The following is a 24,828-nucleotide window of genomic DNA, read 5'->3' as shown; positions in this document are numbered from 1 at the left end:
TATCCTTATCTGGTCTGGCCTACATGTGACTCCAGACCCACAGCAATGTGGTTGACTCTTAACTGCCATCTGGGCAATTAGGGATGGGCAATAAATGCTAACCTCGCCAGCATGGCTCCTCATCCCATGAATGAATAAAAAAAGCATTCTTTAAGAGTCCAATATGTTTCAGTGAGATCACCTCTCATTCTTCTATATTGCAATGAATGGAGTCCTCTTTTAGTTTAAAACCTTTTCCACGGTGCCATTTATATGATTTTCCAGGGCATTGATCCCAGCCAAGTCTATCCCAGTGAAACAGCTCCTTCTTTCCTGAGAATTAGAGCTAGTGTCCCTTGAATGAAACTACTTCTTTTCACAAGAGTGTTTAAGCCACATTTTGATTCTTCAGTTTGTTTTATCCTATGCCAATTCGCACACAAATCTGGGAAGAATCCAGGGACTATTATTTTTGAGGTTAATTTGGGTGCTCATTTCTCAAACTTTCTCAGTAAAACCATGTTTCTAGTTTGATGTATGCCTGTATTTCCTAGCTAGACAGAGACACCTGGGCCTCTCCTTTCCAATTCAAGTTTGTCTCCAGCCAGCAGCACGGTGGCACAGTGGTTAGCACTGCTGCCTCACTGTGCCAGAGACCCAGGTTCAATTCCCGCCTCAGGCAACTTGTCTGTGTGGAGTTTGCACATTCTCCCTGTGCTCCAGTTTCCTCCCACAGTCCAAAAATGTGCAGGTTAGGTGAAATGGCTTAGCTAAATTGCCCATAGTGTTAGGTGAAGAATGGGTCTAGGTGGGTTGTTCTTCAGAGGGTCGGTGTGGACTTGTTGGGCAGAAGGGCCTGTTTCCAAACTGTAAGTAATCTAAGTCTAAAGGATGGTTATTCAGTCCATGCTGGTCTTGTGAAGAGCAATTCAGTCAGTCCCACTTTCTTGCACTCTCCACACAACTCTCCAGGTATATTTCCCTCAGGTGACCATCTAATTTCCTTTTGAAATCATTAATTGTTTTGCCTTCCAACCACCCCTCCCTGCCCCAATCTCCTCTTCGCTCATACTTCCTACCCCACCTGGATCCTCTCACCTCCCCTGGGTCAGTGTTCCCTGGGCTGGAGCCTCCATTCCACTCCCCTGGATTAGCAGTTCCTGGTTCTGTCTTTTCTGCTGACTCCATAGAATCGTTACAGTAAAGCTGAATAGTTTTCTGATGAGCTCACTGTTCTGCTTTTCACTAATCCAGAGCGAGAATTTTCAATCTGCTTCATGTTTTTCAAACCTTTCAGTCAGACTGGTTCACACCTGATGCTGTTCTGAATGCTGAAGTTAACCCTCAGTGAAATAGGGAATTTAATGGACTTGCTGAAGCTTGTGGGAATACAGGGAAAGAAAATACATGTTCCAGACATCCTGTTCCTTTTCAACTCTGGGGAGGACAAGTAACAGATGGAAATCTGCTTACTAGGAGCACAGGATTTTTCTTTGTAAAATGGGAATCGTGATCAAACTGTGGGATAATCCCAAAAGATAAGAGGTAGCTCGATAGAGAGAGTGTGCTGGTAATTTAGTGCTTCTCTAAACTGCTGTGAATTTGTCAGAGTGACTGACTGTCTGTCTTTCTGGCATTTAGTTTTGTAAACTGAACAGTGGTCATGTTTTAAAAATGGGAATCTGACTCCAAAATAATTTCTGGGCTGTTACCCCATACCCCACAACATTCTTTTAAAATGCTAATGTGGCAGTTGCACCAGAGGTGAGCTCAGCGACTGATTCCGTGACACTGAACCTGTCCCAAAGTTAGGGACCGCCTGCCTGATGCCATCACTGGTCTCTATCATGGAAAATAAAGTATTTAACAAACTGAAGGGACTAAAGGCAGACAACTTGCAACAGAGATAGTGGAGGCATTCATTGAAATATTCCAGAATCTACCAGTTTTCCAGCAGATTGCAAAATCCAAGAAACCTCAGTGCTGGGGAAACAGTCAGCAATTCTGAAGGACAGAATTAATCTGCATTCGGGAGAGACAGAGATCAATCAAGCACCGTCAGCATCATTTTGTTAAGAGAAGGTCACGTCTGACCAATTTGACTGGATTTTTCAAAGATGTGACCGGGTGTAATCAATTTGGACTTCAGCAAGACTTTTGACAAGATTCTACATGGGAGGCTGATAGCAAAGTTAGGAGCCCAGAGAGTTCAAAGAAACTTGACAATTGACTGAGTGTCAGGAAGCAGAGGATGATGTTTGAAGGATGTTTTTATGACTGGAAGCCTGTGTCCAGTGGGACTCCACAGGGGGCAGTTTTGGGGCCTTTGCAGTTTGACTTGATCAGTAGTAGGTTGATCAGTAAGTTCATAGATGTTACAAAAATTGAAGGGGTGGAAAATAGTGAGGAGGATAGTCTTAGATTACAGGAGGATATGAACGGGCTGGTCAGATGGACTGGTCAGTGGCAAATGGAATTCAATCTGGATAAATGTGAGATGATGTACTTGAGCAGGACAAATAAGGCATGGGAATATACGATGAACAGTAGGATCCTGGGGAGCACTGAAGATCAAAGGGACCTTGGTGTACATGTACCAACTGGGGTTATTTTCCTGAAAGCAGAGGAGCTAGTGGGGGACATGATTGTGCTGCACTTTGGGAGATCAAATGTTAAGGAAACGTATAATGGCAGAACGCTGAAAGCATTAATGTACAGAAGGAGCTTGAGGTTCAAGTCCATAGCTCCCTGAAAGTGGTCGCACAAGTGGATAGGATAGTAAAGAAGGCATATGGCGTGCTTGCCTTTATTGGCTGGGGAATTGAGTTCACGTGTCAGGATGTCTCATAGGAGTCTGAAATGTGCTGCCAAAGAGATACTTAAGGCACTTTTAGATAAATACATGATTATGCAAGAAATGGAGGGATATGGACCAAGGGCAGGCAGAAGGGATTCATTTAATTTGGTGTCATGTTTGTCAGCATCATTGGCCAAACAGCCCACTTCCATTCTGTACTCTTCTATGTTCTATAAAATAATGAGGGAGTGTAGATAGGAAGACACATTCCCGTTGATCAAGGGATCAATAACTAGGCAGCATAGATATATGGTAAGGGGCAGGAGGTTTGGAGAAGATGTGAGGAAAAACTATTTCAGTCAAAGGGTGGGGAGAATCTGGAACTCACTGCCTGTAAGAGTGGTAGAAACAGAAACCTTCATAACATTGAAATAGTCTTTAGATATATACTAGTGATATCAAGGCATACAAATCTATAGGCCAAGTACTGGAAAATGAGATTAGAATAGTTAAGTGGTTGTTAAGCATGAAGGGGATGGGCTGAAGGGCCTTTTTTTGTGCTGTAGATCTCTGACTCTGAATTGAAAATCATTACTGTGCTGCCCCTGTTTATAAAGGGAGGGAGACAGAAAGCAGGAAACTGTAGGCCAGTTAACCTGACATCTGTCATTGCAAACATTGCTAGAATCCAGTTGTTAAGGAAGAAATAACAGGAAATGTAGATATTTCAACAAATCAAATAGGGTCAACATTGTTTTGTGAAAGAGAAATCATCTTTGACAAATTTGTCTGACTTTCTTAATATATCAAATAGAATTGATAAAGGGCAACTGGTCAGAAGTGGTGTATTGGAATTCCAGAAGTCATTCAAGAAGGTGCCTATGAAAGGTTATTGCACAAGATGGAGGACCATGGTACGGGAATAATGTATTAGCATAGATTAAGAATTGGTTAACACAGTCACATCCTATGTCTTCTGCTCTTATGTAAATGCCAATCATTACTTGGAAACTATTTTCATAGTGGTCAATGGAGAGTAGAGCTCCTATATCGTCTGGTATACCCACAGGCCATTGGCAGCAGGTAGCCATTGACTCTGTCAAGCTCCTTCAGAATCTGACCTGTTTCAAAAAGCTCACCTCTCATTCTTCCAAACTGCAATGAGGAGAGGCCCCACTTACTCAGCTTTTCTGCCGAAAACCACCCTCTCACCCTCTCATAGGCTTATACCCCATCATACTTTACCAAGCTTCCACACGCATACACACTCTCTCACATGCACTCACACCCACACGCACACACTCACTCTGTCTCTCCTGTGTGCACACACATATAAGTTTATGGGTGAATCTGTATTTGCAGAATTATGTTATTTTGCTCAAAAAATTCATAACCTACAGTCAAGCCATATAAGATTCTGTCGTCCATGTAAAATTCTGTAAATCCCACTTTAGAAATAAAACCAGTCTGACTCAAGATTGGGACACAGTCAAACTTTAACCTCACAACTTTGTGCATTGTCTGAACTGAGATGACACATTTTGTTGGAAAACCTGAAGTTATCTCGAGAATGTGACTTAAAAGGAGTTCTAAGATTTACAAATTAATGAATCAAAGCTAGCAAAATCATTCTACAAGATGAAAGACTTAAGCTAATTTTAATACATTTCAGTTGCATGACACCGTAACCCTTTTGCTATAAATTCTGTGCGTTATAGTCCGGTTCCACAACCACCTGATGAAGGAACAGCACTCTGAAAGCTAGTGCTTCCAATTAAACCTGTTGGATTATAATCTGGTATTGTGTGATTTTTAACTTCGTCCACCCCAGTCCAACACCAGCATCTCCACATCATGGGTCTCATGATCCTACACACTCTCCTACACTTGAAAGAAAATGTCCAACCTCTCTCTATAACCCAGACCATTGAGTCCAGGCAACATCTTCGTAAATTTCTTCTGTACTCTTTCCAGTTTAATAACATCTTTCCTGTAACAAGGTGACAAAAACTGAACATAATACTCCAAGTGTGGCCTCACCAATGTCCTGTACAACTGCAACATAAGTTCCTAACGTTTATACTCAATACCCTGACTGATGAAGGTCACTGTGCCAAAAGCCTTCTTCATTGCCCTGTCTACCTGTGACTCCACTTTCAGAGAACCGTGCACTTGAACTCCAAGATCCCTCTGTTTCTCTACACTCCTTAAGGTCCTACTGTTCACCATGAAACTTCTGCCTTGATTTGACATTCCAAAATGCAAGACCTTTTCAATATTAAGCTCCATTTGCCACTTCTGAGCCCACATCCCCAGCTGATCAAGGTCCTGCTGCAATTTCTGATAACGTTCCTCACCGTCCATGATACCACCTATTTTAGTGTCATCTGCAAACTTACTAATCATGCCTTGTACATTCTCATCCAAATCCATACAGATAACAAACAGCAATGGGCCCAGCACTGACTCCTGAGGCACTCCACTAGTTAAAGGCATCCAATCTGACAAGCATCCTTCCCTACCCTCTACTTCCTGCCATCAAGCCAATTGTGTATCGAATTTGCCAGCTTACCCAATCTAACCTTCCAGAGCAGCCCATGTAGAACCTTATCCAAGGCCTTACGGAAATCCATATAGACTGCGTCTACCGCCCTGCCCTCGTTAACCTTCGTGGTCACTTCTTCAAAGAACCCAAACAAATTTATGAGGCATGATCTCCCAGTCACAAAGCCATGCTGACTACGTCTAATCAAACCCTCTCTTTCCAAATGTATGTATATCTTATCTCACAGAATCTTCTCATGTAATTTACTCACCACGGATGTTAGGCTTCCTGGTCTACAGTTCCAAGGTTTTTCTTTGTAGCCCCTCTTGAATAAGGGCACAACATTCGCCATCCTCCAGTCTTCTGTGACCTCACCTGTAGCTAACGATGATTCAAAAATATTAACCAGGGTCCCCCAAATTTCTTCTCTAGCCTCTTTCATTGTTCTTGGATAGAAATGGTTAGGACCAGGAGATTTCTCCATCTTCATATATTCTAATACATCCAACACCACCTCTACTATGAGACTGTCCCCAAGATATCACCACTGACTTATCAAGTTCCCAAGTCTTCATATCTTTCTCCATGGTGAACACAGAGGAGAAATATTCATTGAGGCCCTCACCCATCTCCTGTGGCTCTACACCACCACATTCACTTTGGTCCTTGAGGGGCCCTATTCTCTCTCTAGTTATTCATTTTCCTTTAATATCACTAAAGGTGGATATTTGGATTCACCCTAACCATCTAATCCAAGGCTATCTGATGCCCCCTCCTGATTTCCTTCTTCAGTAAACTCCTATATCCCCCATATACCTCCAGGGATTTCCTTGATCCAGCTGCCTATAGCTGAGCTATGCCTCCTTTTTTCTGGTCAAAGCCTCAATCTCTCTTGTCGTTCAGGGTTCCCTATTTCTGCCAACCTTGCCCTTCACCTTCACAAGAACATACAGACCTTGAACTCTAGCTATCTCAGTTTTAAAGGCCTCCCACTTGCCAGACGCCCCTTTGCCAGCAAACAAACTACTCCAATCAACCCTTGCAAGCTCCTGTCTAATTCCACCAAAATTTGCCTTGTCCCAGTTTAGAACTTGAACCTGTGGACCAGTGTTGTCCCTCTCCATAACTATTTTAAAATGAATAGAACTGTGGTTACTGGTCCCAAACTGCTCCCCCATTGTCACCTTCATCACCTGTCCTGCCCTATTTCCAACAGTAGGTAAAGTTTTGCCCCTTCCTGAATAGGACTGTGTATATACTGCTTGAGGAAACTTTCATGAACGCACTTAACAAATTCCTCCCCAGCTAAACCCTTAATGCTTTGGCAGTCCCAGTGTATATTAGGAAAATTAATCCCCTACAATGACAACCCTATTGCTCCTGCAAGTCTCTCCAATCTCCCTGCATGTTTGTTCCTCTAATTCTCATTAACTATTTGGGGGCCTATAGTACAATCCCAATAACATCACCATCCCCTTCTTGTTTCTTAGCTCCACCCAGAAAGCTTCACTGGATGATCCTTCAGTTATTTTATCTATGGTTACTGCTGGGATACTCGCCTTAATCAAAAATACCACTCCCCCTCCCCTCTTACCACCACCTCTGTCCTGACTAAAGCATGTGTACCCTGGCACATTAAGCTACCAGTCCTGTCTTTCCCTAAGCCATGTATCTTTAATGGCTATAATATCCCAGTCCCATGTACCTATCCATACTCTGAGTTCATCGGCCTCATCTGTCAGCCCTCTTGCATTGAAATAGATGCAATTTAATCCAACGGGCATTCTTTGCTCTCTGTCATGTTCCAGCCTGACCTGTCTCATCCCTGCAGTTGAGGATTCCACCCCCCTACCAATCTAGTTTAAATCCTATCTTGCAGCCCTAGCAAACCTGGTCCCCCTCCAGTTCAGGTGCAACCTGTCCCTCTTGGACAGGTCACCTCTGCCCCAAAAATGATCCCAATTGTCTAAAAATCTGAATCCCTGCTCCCTGCCCAATTCTTTAACCATGCAGTCATCTGCGTCATTGTCCTCTACTTACTCTCACTAACACAGAGTAAAACCAGAAAGAGCCAGAGAGACTCGGCAGATCTGGCAGCTTCTGTGGAGAGATGATGTGGAGATGCCGGGGTTGGACTGGGGTGCACAAAGTTAACAATCACACAACACCAGGTTAGAGTCCAACAGGTTTGTTTGGATGCACTAGCTTTCGGAGCGCTGCCTCTTCATCAGGTTGCTGTGGAGCGGGATGAAAAGACGCAGAATTTATAGCAAAAGATCACAACTGAAATTATATATAGAATAAATCTAGATTGCTGGAGAGAGCGAGAGAATGTGTGCATGAGTGTGACGGAGTATAAGCCTGTGAGAGAGTGTGTGCACGGTGTGAGTGTGAGGTGTATGTGAATGTGTCTGAAGGAGAGCATGTTTACAAGAGAAGGTCTGCATGAATGTGAGAGTATGTAAGATTGTGTGTGTGTGCGAGAGAGAGAGAGACTTTATAGTGTAGTGGGATCACCTGTAGTGTGACATTAACCCAAGGTTCCAGTTGAGGCCATTCTCATGGGGACTTTAACTCAGAAAAGATTTACAAGGATGTTGCCAGAGTTGGGGGTTTGAGCTATATGGAGTCAGAAGGTCACTCCTCAGCATCCGACGCTCCAGGGGAAAACAGCCCCAGCCTGTTCAGCTTCTCCCTATAACTCAAACCCTCCAACCATGGCAACATCCTTGTAAATCTTTCCTGAGTTCAAGTTTCACAACATCCTTCCTAACAGGTAAGTAATTTTGAAAAAAACTCTTACCTTAGCTGTAGTCTCCCGGGTTCACCTCAACTCGGCCGCTGCTCCCACTCAAATGACCAAATCTTTCCTGAGTTCAAGTTTCACAACATCCTTCCTAGAGGAGGGAGATCAGAATTGCACATAATATTCCATAAGTCACAACATGACCTCCCAACTCCTGTACTCAATACTCTGAATGATAAAGGAGAGCATACCAAATGCCTTCTTCACTATCCTATCTACCTGCAACTCTGCTTTCAAGGAGCTATGAACCTGCACTCCACGGTCTCTTTTTTTCAGCAACACTGCCTAGGACCTTACCATTAAGTGTATAAGTCCTTTCCTGATCTGCCTTTTCAAAATGCGGCACCTCACATTTATCTAATTAAACTCCATCTGCCACTTCTCAGCCCATTGGCCCATCTGATCAAGATCCTGTTGTAATCCAAGGTAACCCTCTTCGCTGTCCACTACACCTCCAATTTTGGTGTCATCTGCAAACTTACTAACTATACCTCCAATGTTCACATCCAAATCATTTATGTAAATGATGTTAAGTAGTAGACCCAGCACCAATCCTTGTGATGAGACAGGAGGATGAGCAGAGATTGTAATTTAACAAGAACGTGGACTATGGATCAGGATGGGAAAAATCACGAGAAGTAGCACCCCTTATTGTTGAGATGTTTTAGTGACAACAGACAAATTTAAGGATACAGGTAGTTCTTCTTTAATGTGATAGTTGCATTCTTGTGCAAACCCACATTATAGAAAAATTGCACCTTAGAAACAGTGCTTAAAGGGTTCACAATGTAATCACATTAGAGCCAATATTTTAAAAGTTTGCACTTTAGAATCAGTGTCCCCAATTCGCCAATTGCATTACAGCAAACTCACATTAACAAAACATAGAACATAGAACAGTATAGCACAGTACAGGCCCTTCGGCCCTCGATGTTGTGCTGACCATTTATCCTACTCTAAGATCAAACTAACCTATGTACCATTAATTTTACTATCATCCATTTGCCTATCCAAGAGTCGCTTAAATGTCCCTAATATCTCTGACTCTACGCCCACTGCTGGCAGTGTATTCCACACACCCAACTCTCTCTGTGTAAAGAACCTACCTCTGGCATCTCCCCTATATCTTCCTCCAAATACCTTCAAGTTTTGGCCACTCGTGATAGCCATTTCTGCCCTGGGAAAAAGTCTCTGGCGAGCCACTCTATCTATGCCTCTCACCAGCTTGTACACCTCTATCCAATCACCTCTCTTTCTTCCTTTACTTCAATGAGAAAACCCCTAGCTCCCTCAATCTTTCTTAATAAGACATGCTCTCCAGTCCAGGCAGCATCCTGGTAAAGCTCCTCTGCACCGTCTGTAGAGCTTCCACAACTTTCCTATAATGAGGCAACCAGAACTGAACACAATATTCCAAGTGTGGTTTAACCAGGGCTTTATAGAGCTGCAGCCTAACCTCGCAGCTCTTAAAACACAATCCTCCTGCTAATGAAAACCAACACACCATATGCTTTCTTACCAACCCTATCAACTTGGGTGGCAACTTCGAGGGATCTCTGTTCCTCCACACTGCCAAGAATCCTGCCTTTAACCGTGTATTCTGCATTCAAATTTGACCTTCCAAAATGAATCACTTCACACTTGTCCAGGTTGAACTCCATCTGCCACTTCTCAGCACACCTCTGCATTCTGTCAAAGTCCTGTTGCAACCTACTACAGCCCTCCACACTATCCACAACTCCTCCAAACCTATTCACCCATCCTTTGACTTCCTCATCCAAGTCATTTATAAAAGTCACAAAGAGCAGAGGTTCCAGAACAGATCCCTGCGGAACACACTGGTCACTAAGCTCCAGGTTGAATACTTTCCATCTACTACCACCTTCTGTCTTCTATGGACCAGCCAATTCTGTGCCCAGACAGGCAGATTTCCCTGTATCCCATGCCTCCTTACTTTCTGAATGAGCCTACATAGGGAACCTTATTAAACGCCTTGCTGAAATTCATGTACACCATATGCACTGCTCTATCTTCATCAAAGTGTTTTGTCACATCCTCAAAGAATTCAATAAGGTTTGTGAGGCATGACCTGCCCCTCTCAAAGCCATGCCCACTATCTCTAATTAAGCTATGCGTTTCCAAATAATCATGAATCAAGACTCTCAGAATCCTCTCCAGTAATTTGCCCACCACCGATGTAAGATTGACTGATCTGTAATTCCCAGGATTATCCCTACTCCCTTTCTTGAACAAGGGAATAACATTTGCCACTCTCCAGTCATCTGGTACTATTCTAGTGGACAGTGAGGATACAAAGATCATTGCTAAAGGCACAGTAGTCTCTTCCCTCGCTTCCTGTAGTAACTTTGGTTACATCCCCTCTGGCCTAGGGGACTTATCTATCCTTGTAGTTTACAAAATTTTCAGCACACCCCCCTTCTTAACATCAACCTGTTTGAATATGTCAGCCTGTTTCAGGCTGTCCTCACAAACAACAAGGTCCCTCTCACTAGTGAATACTGAAGCAAAGTATTAATTAAAGACCTCCCCTGTCTCCTCTGACTCCAGACAGAAGTTCCCTCCATTATCCCTGATCGACCCTACCCTCACTGGCCATCCTGTTGTTCCTCACTTAAGTGTAGAATGCCTCGGGGTTTTCCTTAATCTTACCCACCAAGACTTTTTCATACTCCCTTCTTGCTCTTCTAAGTCCATACTTGAGTTCCCACTTGGCTACCTTATAACCCTCTACAGTCCTGTCTGACCTTGCTTCTTCAACCTTCAGTAAGCTTCCTTCTTCCTCTTAACTGGATTTTCCACGTCTCTTATCACCTAAGGTTTCTTCACCTTACCATCCCTTCCTTGCCTCAGAAGGACAAACCCAATCAGCATTTCCAGCAAGTTTTCCCCAAATAACATCCACATTTCTGTCATGCATTTCCCTGAGAATATCTGTTCCCAATTATGCTCCACAGTTCCTGCCTAATAGCATTGTAATTCTCCCTCCCCCAATTACATACTTTCCCTTATCTGTCTGGTCCTATCCTTCTCCATGACTATCATAAAGATCTGGGAGTTGTGGTCACTGTCACTGAAATACTCTCCTACCAAAAGATCTGACACCTAACCTGATTCATTGCCAAGCACCAAATCCAATATGGCTTCCCCTCTATTCGGCCTAGCGGCATATTGAGTCAGGAATCCTTTCTGGACACACCTGATAAAAACTGCTCCATCCAAACTATTTGAACTAAGGAGATTAAGTTGAAGTCACCCATGACACCAACCCTGTTACTTTTGCACATTTCCAAAATCTGCCTTCTAATCTGCTCCTCTGTGTCTCTGTTGCTATTGGGGAGTCTGTAGCAAACTCCCTTCTGTTTCTGACTTTCACCCATACTGACTCTGTAGACAAACCCTCTGTGATGACCTCCCTCTCTGCAGCTATGATACTATCCCTGATTAGCAATGCCACTCCCCCAACTCTTTTACCTCCCTTTCTATTCCTTTTGAAACATTTGAATCCTGGAATATCCAACAACCATTCCTGCTCCTGTAATGGCCACAACATCACAGTTCCAAGTACTGATCCATGCTCTTAGTTCATCACCCTTATTCCTGACACTTGTTGCGTTAACATAGACACACAGCAACTCATCACACTGACTGCAACTTTGCCCTATCAACTCTCTATCTATCTTCACAGACTCTCTGCACACTGTATCTGCCTGTTTACCAGCTACCCCATCTTCTGATCCATAGCTCTGGTTCCTATTCCCTGGCCAAACTTGTTTGAAGCCTCCCAAAGAGCTTTCGGAAACCTCCCTCCCAGGATATTTGTACCTCTTCAGTTCAGGTGCAACCCATCCTCCTTGTACAGGTCCCACCCTCCCCAGGAGGTAACCCTTTTATCCACGTATCTGAAGCCCTCCCTCCTACACCAGCCCTGCAACCAAGTGTTTAGCTGCACTTGCTCTCTGTTCCTAGTCTCACTAACTCATGGCGGTAGCAATCCTGAGATTACTACTCTGCCCCCTTCCGTTCTGAGCCACAGAGCCAGCTCAGTGCCAGACAGTTGGCCGCTGTGCCTTTCCCCGGGTAAGTTGCTCCCCCCCAACCCACACCCACATCCAAAACGGTATACAGTACTTATTATTGAGGGGAAAGGCCACAGGGGGTCCCTGCACTGTCTGCCTATTCCCTTTCCCTCTCCTTACGGTCACCCAGCTACAGGATAAACCCATGATTATCCTGTAACATGGGTGTGACTGCCTCACTATAACCCCTCTATTATATCCCCTCAACCTCCCGAATGATCTGAAGTTCATCTAGTTCCAGCTCCAGTTCCCTAATGCGGTCTGTGAGGAGCTGAATTTGGAACCATTTCTCCTAGGGGCACAAGTGGTGACTCTTACCTCCACATCCTGCAGGAGGAGCATGCAACTGCCGTGGTTTCCATCCCTTCTGCTCTAAATTGCCAAAAGAGATTAAAAAGCAACCTTACCTTACTAACCCTCCGGACAGTCTTTTTGTTGTGGTTAGTGGAGGAGAACAGGTGGGCGACACTGCATGTGTAGTGTTTTGGGCTTAACCACTGCCTGAATATATTAGTACACGTACGCAGCCGTCCCTGGGTCTGCTTCTGCTCCTGTTCAGCCTTCGCTCCGCCGATTCATGAGGTAAGTATTCAAATTTACCTTCCCTGCTGCCCCTTGGTTCATGCTCTCTTGACTCCCACTGCTAAAAATGGAGAACAACCTATAGTTAATAAAGGATGCCAAACAAAAAGAGTTAGTGAAATTTGTGTATACTGAGGTAACAGATGAGGGAAAGCTAGACTTATCACACAAGTGGATATGCACAGAAAACATGCTCCAGTTTGGAACGTACAAGGCAGACACAGACTGGTGTCTTGAGGTTTATAAGAGAAATTTGATCTATGATTGAAACCACTTAAATAAGTATGCGAAGGGAAGTTATGGAAATTTATTAAATGTGTTTTTGGGTTGAATAATGCAGTGAGGCTTTGGTATTTCTCAGTCTTGCTGAAAGTATATTGCATTCAGCTTAAAGCGGACCCAGCAATGTTCTATTGATTTCACAGCGAGAAACTGGTCGGCCTCATTATAATGCATGCCAATGATTTTCATGTTGCGGTGGGGGGCGGGTTCTATGGAATTTAAGTGTGTGATGGATAAATTAAAAATGGAATTTAGTATTTGAGCTTCTGCTTTGGGGACCTTTTATATATAGGATCTGACACTAAAGAAAGTAAATCAGGAGTGACTTTGGAAAGTATTAATCACATCCTAGTAAAACAGGTCAGATCAAGAACAGTTGAGAAGCTTGATTGTATAGTTGGACCTCGTTGTGCACTGAGACGAGACCTGGTAGCAGTTATGAAGTTTTGGATATGAGTATTGTGATATACCTTACCTTATTGAGGAAATTTTGAAAGCAAATGAAATATCTCAGAAAAGAAATTCAGAAAAATGCCCACTCCTGTTTCCATCCTTGGGTGACCCAGAAAATATGAAGTTTGTCATTTTGATGGTGCTGAATGTGTCAATCTTTGGGATGGTTCATTCGGTGCAATAGGGTTTATCATATTCTTGGAGGAAAATAATAGATATTGGCCTGTAGAGCTAAGAAAGTAAACAGAGTAGTTAAAAGTACTTTAGCCACTGAAACATTGGTGTTAGAAGAAGCTGTAGATGCAATGGTGTACTGTACTTATCCATACTCTGAAGGAGATCCTATGCAAAGCACAATCTAAAGAAGGTTTGATATTAGACTTTTATGTGGCTGTCCATTCCACTGGCACAATGTATCTTTGATATCATGTGATGCTGAGAAAAAGATTAACCTCACTCCCACCAAGGGAACATTAGGAAGTAAAGAGTCTGCTTGCTCCAATAAATTCTCTAAAATGGATATTAGGTGTCATGAAGATTATAAGAACGTTTAAAAATCCATTTTTGTTCAGGTCACTTTCTGATTAAAGATATTGGATTTTATGTTTGAAAGAAAGGGGTGTGGGGAAGGTTGATTGGAATGTGAAGGAAAACATTCTGCTCACCTTTCATTGGTTTTGTAGGAGGATTTTTTGTGTCTTCAAAAGTCTTTCTCAGAAGAAGGAAATCTGTTAATAAGACAAGTAATTAAAGAGGTGTTTGGGGTTAATTGACTGAGCAGATATAAAGGAGGTAGCGGTATCATGGTCATATTACTGGACTGGTAATCCAGAGTCTCAGACTAAGGGCTTCTATGGCGAGTGGTAGTGTCTCTACCCCTGGATAAAGAGACCTGAGTTCAAGTCTCCATCTGCTCCAGAGATGTGTAATAACATCTCTGAACAGTAAATTAGAAAAATAGGGTAATAAAATAAAGGAGCAGCTGACTGTCTTGCCTTTAACAGGCTCTACATTGTCAATTGGCTCAGAATTGGAAACATGACTGGTTTAAGGGTGGGGGATAACAGGTGAAAAGTCAGATGTGGGACTTTGGTGGTGGAGAAAGAAAATATTCAGTTGTATGTGAAAATTCAAAACTAAAGGGATTGCTAGGTGGAAGGAGCTGTAAGAGTACGTGGTTAATAAACTCTACTGACTCAGAAATGTGACTTGATTTCTGCCTGACTGGCTTGAATTTGTTTTGACCAATCTGAACTATATTCCTTAATGGCCAAATCTCCCTGTGTAAAACTTACAAGTGAATGTTATTCAGTTGCAGAATGTCAGTAACAAAAACAGAAATTGCTGGAAAAGCTCAGCAGGTCTGGCAGCATCTGTGGAGAGAAATCAGATTTAATATTTCGGGTCTGGTGACCCTTCCGCAGAACTGTAGAATGTCAGTTTCTAGCTCAGGCGCAGTAAGCTGGATTGATTATTGATAATCTACCTAGACCAGAAGGCAGGTCTGATCATTACACCCAGGTCAGTTTCTGTCTGCTGGAGTGAGAGAGTTTTAGCCTATAACATCAGGATGTTTTCAGCTCAATGGATTCACAGATCTGGAATGATACAATCTGATATTGTGATCTTTCTTTTTTAGGATAAATGTAAGACAGGATCTGAGGGAGAGACAGCCCATGAGTTACTCTGTAACATTTCTACGAAAATGTTGAATAGAATTTTAATCATTCAATCAGGAAGTGGTATAATGAGTTTGAAAGAATAAACAAATGGAGGAGAGTGTTTATTTGCTGCTGATGACCATCATTAACTGGTGAATATTTATTTTCCTTCAGGAATTGGTGCCTGTACACTGTCTCCAAGATTGTGTCTTGCCAAGTACAGAATGGATCGCAGACCCTGGTGCAGCGTGTTTACCAGAGCTGTCACTGGCCTGCACATTGCTCCAGTTTGGTAAGGTAAGTGACATTGTTTGACCGTGGGGAGAATGTTGCACCCACTGACTGAATGAGGGACCACAAGGATGAAATCTGCTGGAGTTGGAATTCAGGCTTAAATGTGGCTGTAAAGTGAGCTCCATTTATTCATATAAATTTCATGGTGTCATCAGTGTGTTTGCCTTGTGCCACATTAAACAGGAAACGCCAGGCCCTCTTGCCCTAATAAGAAGCTGCAAGTTCACTTGCTCATATAAAGAGAACTAGCCAGATCTCTGATGTCTTTGATTCCAACTCATTAGCAAAAAAGACTGCAGTCTCATTCCCCATGGCCCCCAGGCAAACTCTGACTCTATGTGGATTCACATGCCCAAATGCCAGCTCTCCAGGACGGGTCTGTGACTCTTAGTTGACTTCTTCGCTATCATGTTAGTCTTAATGATAGAATCCCTGAAGTGTGGAATCATGCCATTTGGCCAATCACGTCTGGACCACCCCTCCGAAGAGCATCCATCAGACCCACCCCGCTAACCTATCCCTGTAATCTTGCATTTCCCATGGCTAATCAACTGAACCTACACATCCTGAATCCATCTGACCTGCACGTCTTTGGACTGTGGAAGGAAACAAGAGTACCTAGAGTAAACTGACGCAGACATGGGGAGAATGTGCAAACTCCACACAGATAATCACCCATGGCTAGAATCGAACCTGGGTTCCTGGTGCTGTAAGGCAGCAGTGTTAACCACTAAACCACTATGCCACCCACAGCCTCTTTCCTCTCGGCAAAATGGCACTCCGGGTGGAATTGGGGATGTGAGGGGAGGGGTTAGTATAGTACATTTGGACCATGGTCCACAACTCAACTCAACACAAGTCAACTTGTTAACTATCCCATTCATATCCTCACTTCAGGAGAAACCATAGGAATTTATATTGGCTGTGGAACTGATGTGGGTTTCTGGAACCGAGAGATGGCTTGGCAAATTCAGTCTGCATTTCCTCATTTTGAAGTCAGAGATATAGCTGGTAGTTGCTATTTTCGATTATTTGTGTACAGCAGTCTGACCTGTAATATCTGGTGATAAAGTGATCCCCAGGCTCCAGTGGTCACTCTGTAATGGCTGATTGAATGAACCTTCTAAGACTAGACTGATATTAGAACAATGCATGTTCTTTTAGACCCCATAACTTTATATTAACAGTTCACAACAGTATCTGCACGTTAAGCCAGCAGATATCCAGAGTTGTTAGTATTTAATTTCCTGTTGAAATAATGAAAATCCTGCTGTTTGGACTAACTCCTCTGATAATATTGAGCTGAGCTCAGTATCTGGAAGCTCCGCAATTGCTATATTGCAGCCTTCCTCTGAAGAGGAAGCTTGCTGCTCTGTTCCAAAGTTCCAAACAGTGATACAGGATCTCCAAGAATGAACTGGAAACGATGGTTATCCTGTCACTGGATTCAAGGTCTTGACCATCCCTCAGCTGTTTTGAAATCCCTGGAATTTTCTCTGAGCTATCACGCTTAATGTGGGGTTAAACGTTTGAGCTGATGATACAGTTAACAGAACAGGTGAGTGAAGTCCATGCAGCTGAGACATTTGTTCCAGAATTGTCACAAACTAACTGGAAATCACTGATAATCGTGACTCATGGGTTGTCCCAAAATCTATAAAAATCCCAATTAGGCCAACAAAATCCTCAAATGATGCCCCTTCACAACATACACATTCGATCGTGATTAAGATAGACAAATCATTTCAACCAATTTGCTATGAGTAAGAAAATAATATAGACGGGGAAAATCCTGAAAACTGACCAAAAAGTGAAAAGGCCTTTATCTACCACTGCCCTTTGTTTTTTGTAATGATGCTGTTATCTGTTGGGTGATAGTCACTCTTCAGTTTGAGGGTTGAGCAAGCAAACCTAGGTTTTAGAACATAGAACAATACAGCATAGCAACCAGCCCCTTCAGCCCATCATGTCTGCACAGACTATGATGCCATTCTAAACTAATCCCATGATCCATACCTATACATGGCTCTGTCTAAATGCCTCTTAAACATTGCTATCATATCTGCTTCCACCACCTCCCCTGGCAGTGGGTCCAAGTTTAAAAAAAACTTATCTCGTAAATCTCCTTTTAAATATTTCTCCTCTCGCCTAAACCTATGTCTCCTGGTATTTGACATGTCCACTCTGGGAAAAATATCTCTGATGATAAACCCTATCCATGCCTCTTACTATTTTACATACTTCTTTCCGGTCACCCCTCAGCCTCTGGTACTCTAATGAGAAAAATCTAAGTATGCCCAACATCTCCTTCTGGCTAATACACTCCAATCCAGGCAACATCCTGGTAAACCTCTTTTGGAGACTCTCCAAAGTTCCACACCCTTCCTATAGTATGGTACTAGAACTTCAAGCAGTACTTCAAATGTAGCCTCGCTCAAGCTTCGTACAGCTGCAACATGACTCACCAACTTTTATACTCCATTCCCCAACCAAAGAAGGCAAGCGTGCTGTATGCTTTCTTTATCATCTTATCCACTTGTGTTGCCACTTTCAGGGAGCAGTGGTCTTCTATCCCAAGATCCCCCGGAGATCATTGAAATAAAACAGAACTGCGGATGCTGGAGATCTGATACAAAAACAGAAATTTCTGGAGAAATTCAGCAGGTCTGGCAGCATCTGTGGGAAGAAAGCAGAGAAAGCAGGACTGGAAGCATTAACTCTGTTTTCTTCCCACAAATGCGGCTGGCCCTGCTGAGTTTCTCCAGCAATTTCTGCTTTAGTCTCTCTGTACATCAATGCTCCTAAGGGTCCTGCCAATTACTGTATACTGTCTTGAATGGATTCCTTCTTTGTGGGATTTTTAAAGACAGCACAGTGGCACAGTGGTTAGCACTGCTGCCTCACAGCACCAGAGACCTGGGTTCAATTCCCGCCTCAGGCGACTGACTGTGTGGAGTTTGCACATTCTCCCCATGTCTGCGTGGGTTTCCTCCGGGTTCTCTGGTTTCTTCCCACAATCCAAAAATGTGCAGGTTAGGTGAACTGGCTGAGCTAAATTGTTAGGTGAAGGGGTAAATTTAGGAGAATGGGGTCTGGGTGGGTTGCGCTTCGGCGGGTCGGTGTGGACTTGTTGGGCCAAAGGGCCTGTTTCCACACCACATTGTAACTAATCTAATCTAATCTAATCTAAAAGCACGGTGGCTCAGTGGTTGGCACTGCTGCCTCACAGCACCTCAGACCCAAGTTTGATTGCCACTCAGGTGACTGTCTGTGTGGAGTTTACACACTCTCCATGTGTCTGCGTGGGTTTCCTCTGGGTTCTCTGGTTTCCTCCCCCAGTCCAAGGATGTGCAGGTTATGCTAAATTGCCCGTAGTTTCCAGGGATGGTCAGGTTAGGTAGATTAACCAAGGGAAGTGCAGGATTACAGGGATTGGGTCTGGGTGGGATGCTATTCAGAGGGGTGGTGTGGACTCGATGGACTGAATGGCCTGCTCCCACACTGTGAAGATTCTATGATTTTCTGTCTTCTCCCCACAAAGGCGGATAGAGAGAGGGAGAAAGGATGACGTCTGCAGGTTTTGACTGTTTTCACTCTGTCCTGATCTGGGCAGCATTTTAACATGCTGTCAATCAGCAAATCACAGTTCTGCTGCCAGGCAGAAGCTCCTTAAGTTGAAGACTCTTGGTGTCATTTAGTCTCAGTCTCCCCCTCCTTTTGCTTCTGATAAGCAGCATTGTATTACACAGGTCAAGAATAGACAACACTTCATTTTCAAGTTTCAAAGCCTTCCTATTACTCAACTAAAACAGTTCAACTTTCGATTCGAGTCACTCTGCCTGACAGAAAAGGTAAACAAAAGTCTGGAGTTAACTGCCATCCTCATTAATTGGTGAAGACCCTCTACCAATATGAATCTATTTATCAACCAATCAGCCAGTATAAAGGTTGTTTTGCCCCTTGAACTGGTATTCTTACAATTTGTCTTGATGTAGGCTGAAGATAAAATGCACAGAATCCCCTACAGTGGAAGCAGACCATTCAGCCCATCGAGTCTACACTGATCATTCAAAGAGCATCCCACCTAGACCCATCCTTCTACTCTATCCCTGTAATGCTGCATTTCCCATCACTAACCCACCTACTCTGCCCATCCCTGAACACTACGGGCAATTTAGCATGGCCAATCCACCTAACCTGCATATCTTTGGACTGTGGGAGGAGACCAGAGCACCTGGAGGAAACCCACACAGACACAGGGAGAATGTGCAAACTCCCCACAGACAGTCTCACCCAAGGCTGGAATTGAACTAGAGTCCTTGGTGCCGTGAGGCAGCACTGCGAACCACTGAGCCACCATGCTGCCAATATGAGTCAATATAATGCCACCGATTCAATAATGTGTCTTTATCAACAGCACACAAATCTCCTAATGTTGGCTTTGCACTTGTTTGTAGCAGTATAGAAATTCTTGGATTTCTGGCAGTCCTTCCCAATGAAGAGGCACTGTGAGTGTTGACTGTGGCAAGAAGCTATGTATGGGATGGCTGTTATTGCAGTTACCACATGGTTCTGACTGACCAGCAGACCCTTCCACTATTCCAGTCTGCTAGTGGTGTGCATCGAAGGTTTTACAAATTAACCCTTATCCTGTTGAGCACATTATGAGCAACTCCTTAGCTGTCAAATCCCAGAGGGGAGCATGAAACCAGAGCTTCTGGCTCAGAGTGTAAGAGTATACTCCCCACTGTCCACAAGCATCCACTCCCTCCACCACCAGAAGCAGCAGTGTGTACTATCTACAAGGTGCACTGCAGAAATTCACCAAAGTTCCTCAGACAGCACCTTCCAAACCCCAGACCACTTCCATCTAGAAGGACAGGCGCAGCAGATATATGGGAACACCACCACCTTCAAGTTCCCCTCCACGCCACTCACCATCCTGACTTGGAAATATATCAGCATTCCTTCACTGTTGCTTGTCAAAATGCTGGAATTCTCTCTTTAATAGCATTGTGGACAGCAGTGGTTCATAAAGGTAGCTCACCACTACCTTCTCAAAGGCAACAAGGAACAGGCAATACAAGCTGGCCAGCCAGCGATGCCCACATCCCACAAAAAATCATTTTAAAAAGAGGCAAGGACACTACCCATCTTACCACAAGATCTGCCCATTCTTTAGAGTGGAAGAAAAACAATTGTTCAGGGAATAAATGATGAAATTTGAAACAATGTTCTCATAATCTTGATTAGTTTCTTGTGCTAGTTACAGAACTATCATCAGACCCACATACAAGCTGGCTTACAAGAATGTTACTGCTTTGGAATGGAGGTGTTGCCCTGGATTCATGGGAGGCAGCTGTCAGGAAGGTGAGTCTGGGAGCTTTCTGATCAATCTCAAAGCGTCAACCCTTATCAGGTGACTGCATAGTAGCTCACAAAAGGGCAGGGTGTGATTGATTGGCTGGTGATTTCTCCATCCCATATTGGGAGTAAATTTCGTAAAAAGACTTGGAAATACTTGGTCAGCCACTGAAAGCAGAGATCTGCTGTACCAGAGGGAACCATTACAAGAACTAGTTGTAAGGTTGTTCTGTTATAACATGCATTTTGTCAACAAATTCGTTCTAACATGATTAACAAATTGGGGGCGCTGTTTCCAAAGTGTGTTGACTGTAACATGGTTACAGCATCTTTAAGTGCTGTTTTTAAAGCACGATTTTCCTATATCATGGGATTGCACAAGAACGCAACCATTGTGTTATAGAAGAACTCTCTGTATTTGAACATGAGTGTACTGGAGCTATATTTCAGGAACATAGGAATAGGAATCAGTCATTCTGTCCCTCAAGCTTGTTCCACCATTCAATGAGATCAAGGCTGATCTGTGACCTTACTCTATATACCTGTCTTTAGCTCATATCCCTTTGTACCTTTGCTGAAAAAAAATTATCTATTTCAGATTTAAAACTAATAACTGGTCCAGCATCCTTTGTGGAAGAGAGTTCCAAATCTCTACCACCCTTTCTGTGGAGAAGTGCATCCTAACATTTCTCCTGAATGTGCTGGCTCTAATTTTGAAGTTTACAAGATAATTCCAACCAGTATATCCCATTTGCTAGCAGTGTTCCCATTAACTTTGGATTCCCATTAATTTTCTATTCCTGTGTGCATGCGCTGTGGCATTTTTTGGAACCAGAAATCAACAGTGTCAGATTATTGGTTGCTGTCCGTGGAATGTCAGAGTAGCTGTGCATGCAGCTTAGAGGAATATTACTGAAAGTTTCTCTGTCTGAGCTGTTGTCTGCCTACAGAAGGGCCAGGGGTGAGGTTGTTGAATTAATTTCAATACCAAGAAATGTTTTTTCTTGGGTTCGTCAACCAGACTTTAAAAGAGAAGCAGTGACCCATGTGACCAGTGCCAGGGATCCGGGTTCAATTCCAGCCTCAGGTGACTGTCTGTGTGGAATTTGCAGGGTGGCACGGTGGCTCAGTGGTTATCATTGCTGCCTCTCAGCGCCAGGGACCCGAGTTCAATTCCACCCTCTGGAGACCGAGTAAATTCCACACAGATATTCTCCCTGTGTTTGCGTAGGTTTCCTCCGGGTGCTGTGGTTTCCTCCCACAATCCAAAGATGTGCAGGTTAGGTGAATTGGCCTTGCTAAATTTCCCATAGTGTTCAGAGATGAGGAGATTAGGTACATTAGTCAGGGGTCGATATAGAGTAATAGGGTAGGGGAGGGTCTGTTTGGGTTACTCTTCGGAGGGTTGGTGTGGATTTGTTGGGCCAAATGGCCTGTTTCTGCAGTGTAGGGATTCTATGATCTATGAAGTTCAGTTTCTAACCTACAGAAGCTAATCTCAGATGGAGCTGCAACAAATTTAGATGAAGCAGAGATGTTTCAGTTAATGATTCTTTATCAGACATTGTCTTTCCGAAGTACAAAATGCAGATCTATAATATCAAGAGACACTTGAGAGATACTTAGTGACAGAGTTAGAACGTTTGACTCAAAACTTTAGTGTTCCTGTGAGGGACTTGGACTGCAATCTGGGTCCATTCCTGGTATCACTGTCATACTCTGTGGTATTGGATCCACACCTGGTATCACTATCTTAGTCTAGGGCACCAGGTCCACATCTGATTACACTATCTAGCTTTGAGGTCACAGGAACCACACCTGGTATCACTGACTTACTCTGGGCACTGAATCCAAACTGGTTATTACCATCTCGCAGTGGTGCACTGTATCCACACTGGTTGTTACCATCTCGCTGTGGTGCACTGGATCCAAACTGGTTATTACCATCTCACAGTGGTGCACTGGATCCACACTGGTTATTACCATCTCGCTGTGGTGCACTGGATCCACACTGGTTATTACCATCTCACAGTGGTGCACTGGATCCACACTGGTTATTACCATCTCGCAGTGGTGCACTGGATCCACACTGGTTATTACTATCTCGCAGTGGTGCACTGGATCCACACTGGTTGTTACCATCTCGCAGTGGTGCACTGGATCCACACTGGTTATTACCATCTCGCTGTGGTGCACTGGATCCACACTGGTTATTATCATCTCGCTGTGGTGCACTGGATCCACACTGGTTATTACCACCTCGCAGTAGTGCACTGGATCCACACTGGTTATTACCATCTTGCAGTGGTGCACTAGATCCACACTGGTTATTACCATCTTGCAGTGGTGCACTGGATCCACACTGGTTATTACCATCTTGCAGTGGTGCACTGGATCCACACTGGTTATTACCATCTTGCAGTGGTGCACTGGATCCACACTGGTTATTACCATCTTGCAGTGGTGCACTGGATCCTCACTGGTTATTACTACCTCGCAGTGGTGCACTGGATCCACACTGGTTATTACCATCTTGCAGTGGTGCACTAGATCCACACTGGTTATTACCATCTCGCAGTGGTGCACTAGATCCACACTGGTTGTGACCATCTCGCAGTGGTGCACTGGATCCACACTGGTTATTACCATCTTGCAGTGGTGCACTGGATCCAAACTGGTTATTACCATCTCGCAGTGGTGCACTAGATCCACACTGGTTGTGACCATCTTGCACAACATGGAGACAGGCCCTTTGGCCCAAACTGCTCCATGCCAACCAAAATGTCCATCCACTCTAACCCCATTTCCCTGCACTTGGCTCATGTATTTGTCCAAATGCCTTTCAAATGTTGTTAACGTACCCATCTCAACCACTTCCGCTGGTAGTTCATTCCATATGCGTACCACCTTCTGTATAAAAAGCTTGCCCCTCAGGTTCCGTTTTATTCTTTCCCCTCTAACCTTAAGTCCTTGGTTCCCCAAATCTGGGAAAAAGATTCAGTGCATTCACCTTATCCATGCCTTTCATGATCTTATACACCTCCGTAAGGTCCCCTCTCACTCTCCTACACTCGAAAGAAAAAAGTCCTAGCTTGTCCAACCTCTCCCTATAACCCAGATCATTGAGTCCAGGTAACATCTTTGTAAATTTCTTCTGCACTCTTTCCAATTTAATAACATCCTTCCTATAGCAAAGTGACCAAAACTGAATACAATACTCCAATTGTGGCCTCACCACAGTCCTGTACGACTGCAACATAACTTCCCAACTTCTATACTCAAAGCCCTGACTGATAAAGGCCAATGTGCCAAAAACCTTCTTCCCTACCCTGTCTACCTGTGACTCCACTTTCAGAGAATCATGCACCTGAACTCCAAGGTCTCTCTGTTCCACTACACTCACCATTCACCATGAAACTCCTATCTTGATTTGACTTTCCAATCTTCAAGACCTCACACTTACCTATACCTCCATTTGCCATTCCTTGGCCCACTTCACCAGCTGATCAAGGACCTGCTGCAATTTCTGATAACCTTTCTCACTGTCCATGATACCACCTATCTTATTGTCATGATTTGGAGATGCCGGTGTTGGACTGGGGTGTACAAAGTTAAAAATCACACAACACCAGGTTATAGTCCAACAGGTTTAATTGGAAGCACACTAGCTTTCGGAGCGTCGCTCCTTCATCAGGTGATAGTGGAGGGCTCAATCCTAACACACAGAATTTATAGCAAAACTTTACAGTGTGATGTCAGTGTGAAATTTACAGTGAAAGAAGTGAAACTATCACTGTATTCTAACAGATGAAAGGCTTAACAGACAATCAATTTTTCAATGTATAATTTCAGTTACATCACACCGCAAATTTTTGCTATAAATTCTGTTACGATCGAGCCCTCCACAATCACCTGATGAAGGAGCGTCGCTCCGAAAGCTAGTGTGCTTCCAATTAAACCTGTTGGAC

General features: G+C 43.7%; 1 protein-coding gene across 1 annotated transcript in view; it reads left to right on the top strand.

Moving 5' to 3' along the window:
* The window catches only part of LOC122564236 (collagen alpha-1(XXVI) chain-like), a 51,207-nt gene extending 29,462 nt beyond the window's left edge, over positions 1-21,745 (top strand). Inside the window, exons 2-4 of the mRNA XM_043718934.1 lie at positions 15,377-15,499; positions 20,763-20,866; positions 21,696-21,745. Coding sequence (XP_043574869.1) covers positions 15,377-15,499; positions 20,763-20,866; positions 21,696-21,745 — 277 coding nt within the window. The remainder of the gene's footprint in view (positions 1-15,376; positions 15,500-20,762; positions 20,867-21,695) is intronic.
* The last annotated feature ends 3,083 nt before the right edge of the window (positions 21,746-24,828 follow it).

This window comes from Chiloscyllium plagiosum, chromosome 28 (genome assembly GCF_004010195.1).
Source record: "Chiloscyllium plagiosum isolate BGI_BamShark_2017 chromosome 28, ASM401019v2, whole genome shotgun sequence".
Lineage (NCBI taxonomy): Eukaryota > Metazoa > Chordata > Chondrichthyes > Orectolobiformes > Hemiscylliidae > Chiloscyllium > Chiloscyllium plagiosum.
This window is presented reverse-complemented; position numbering and strand designations above follow the sequence as displayed.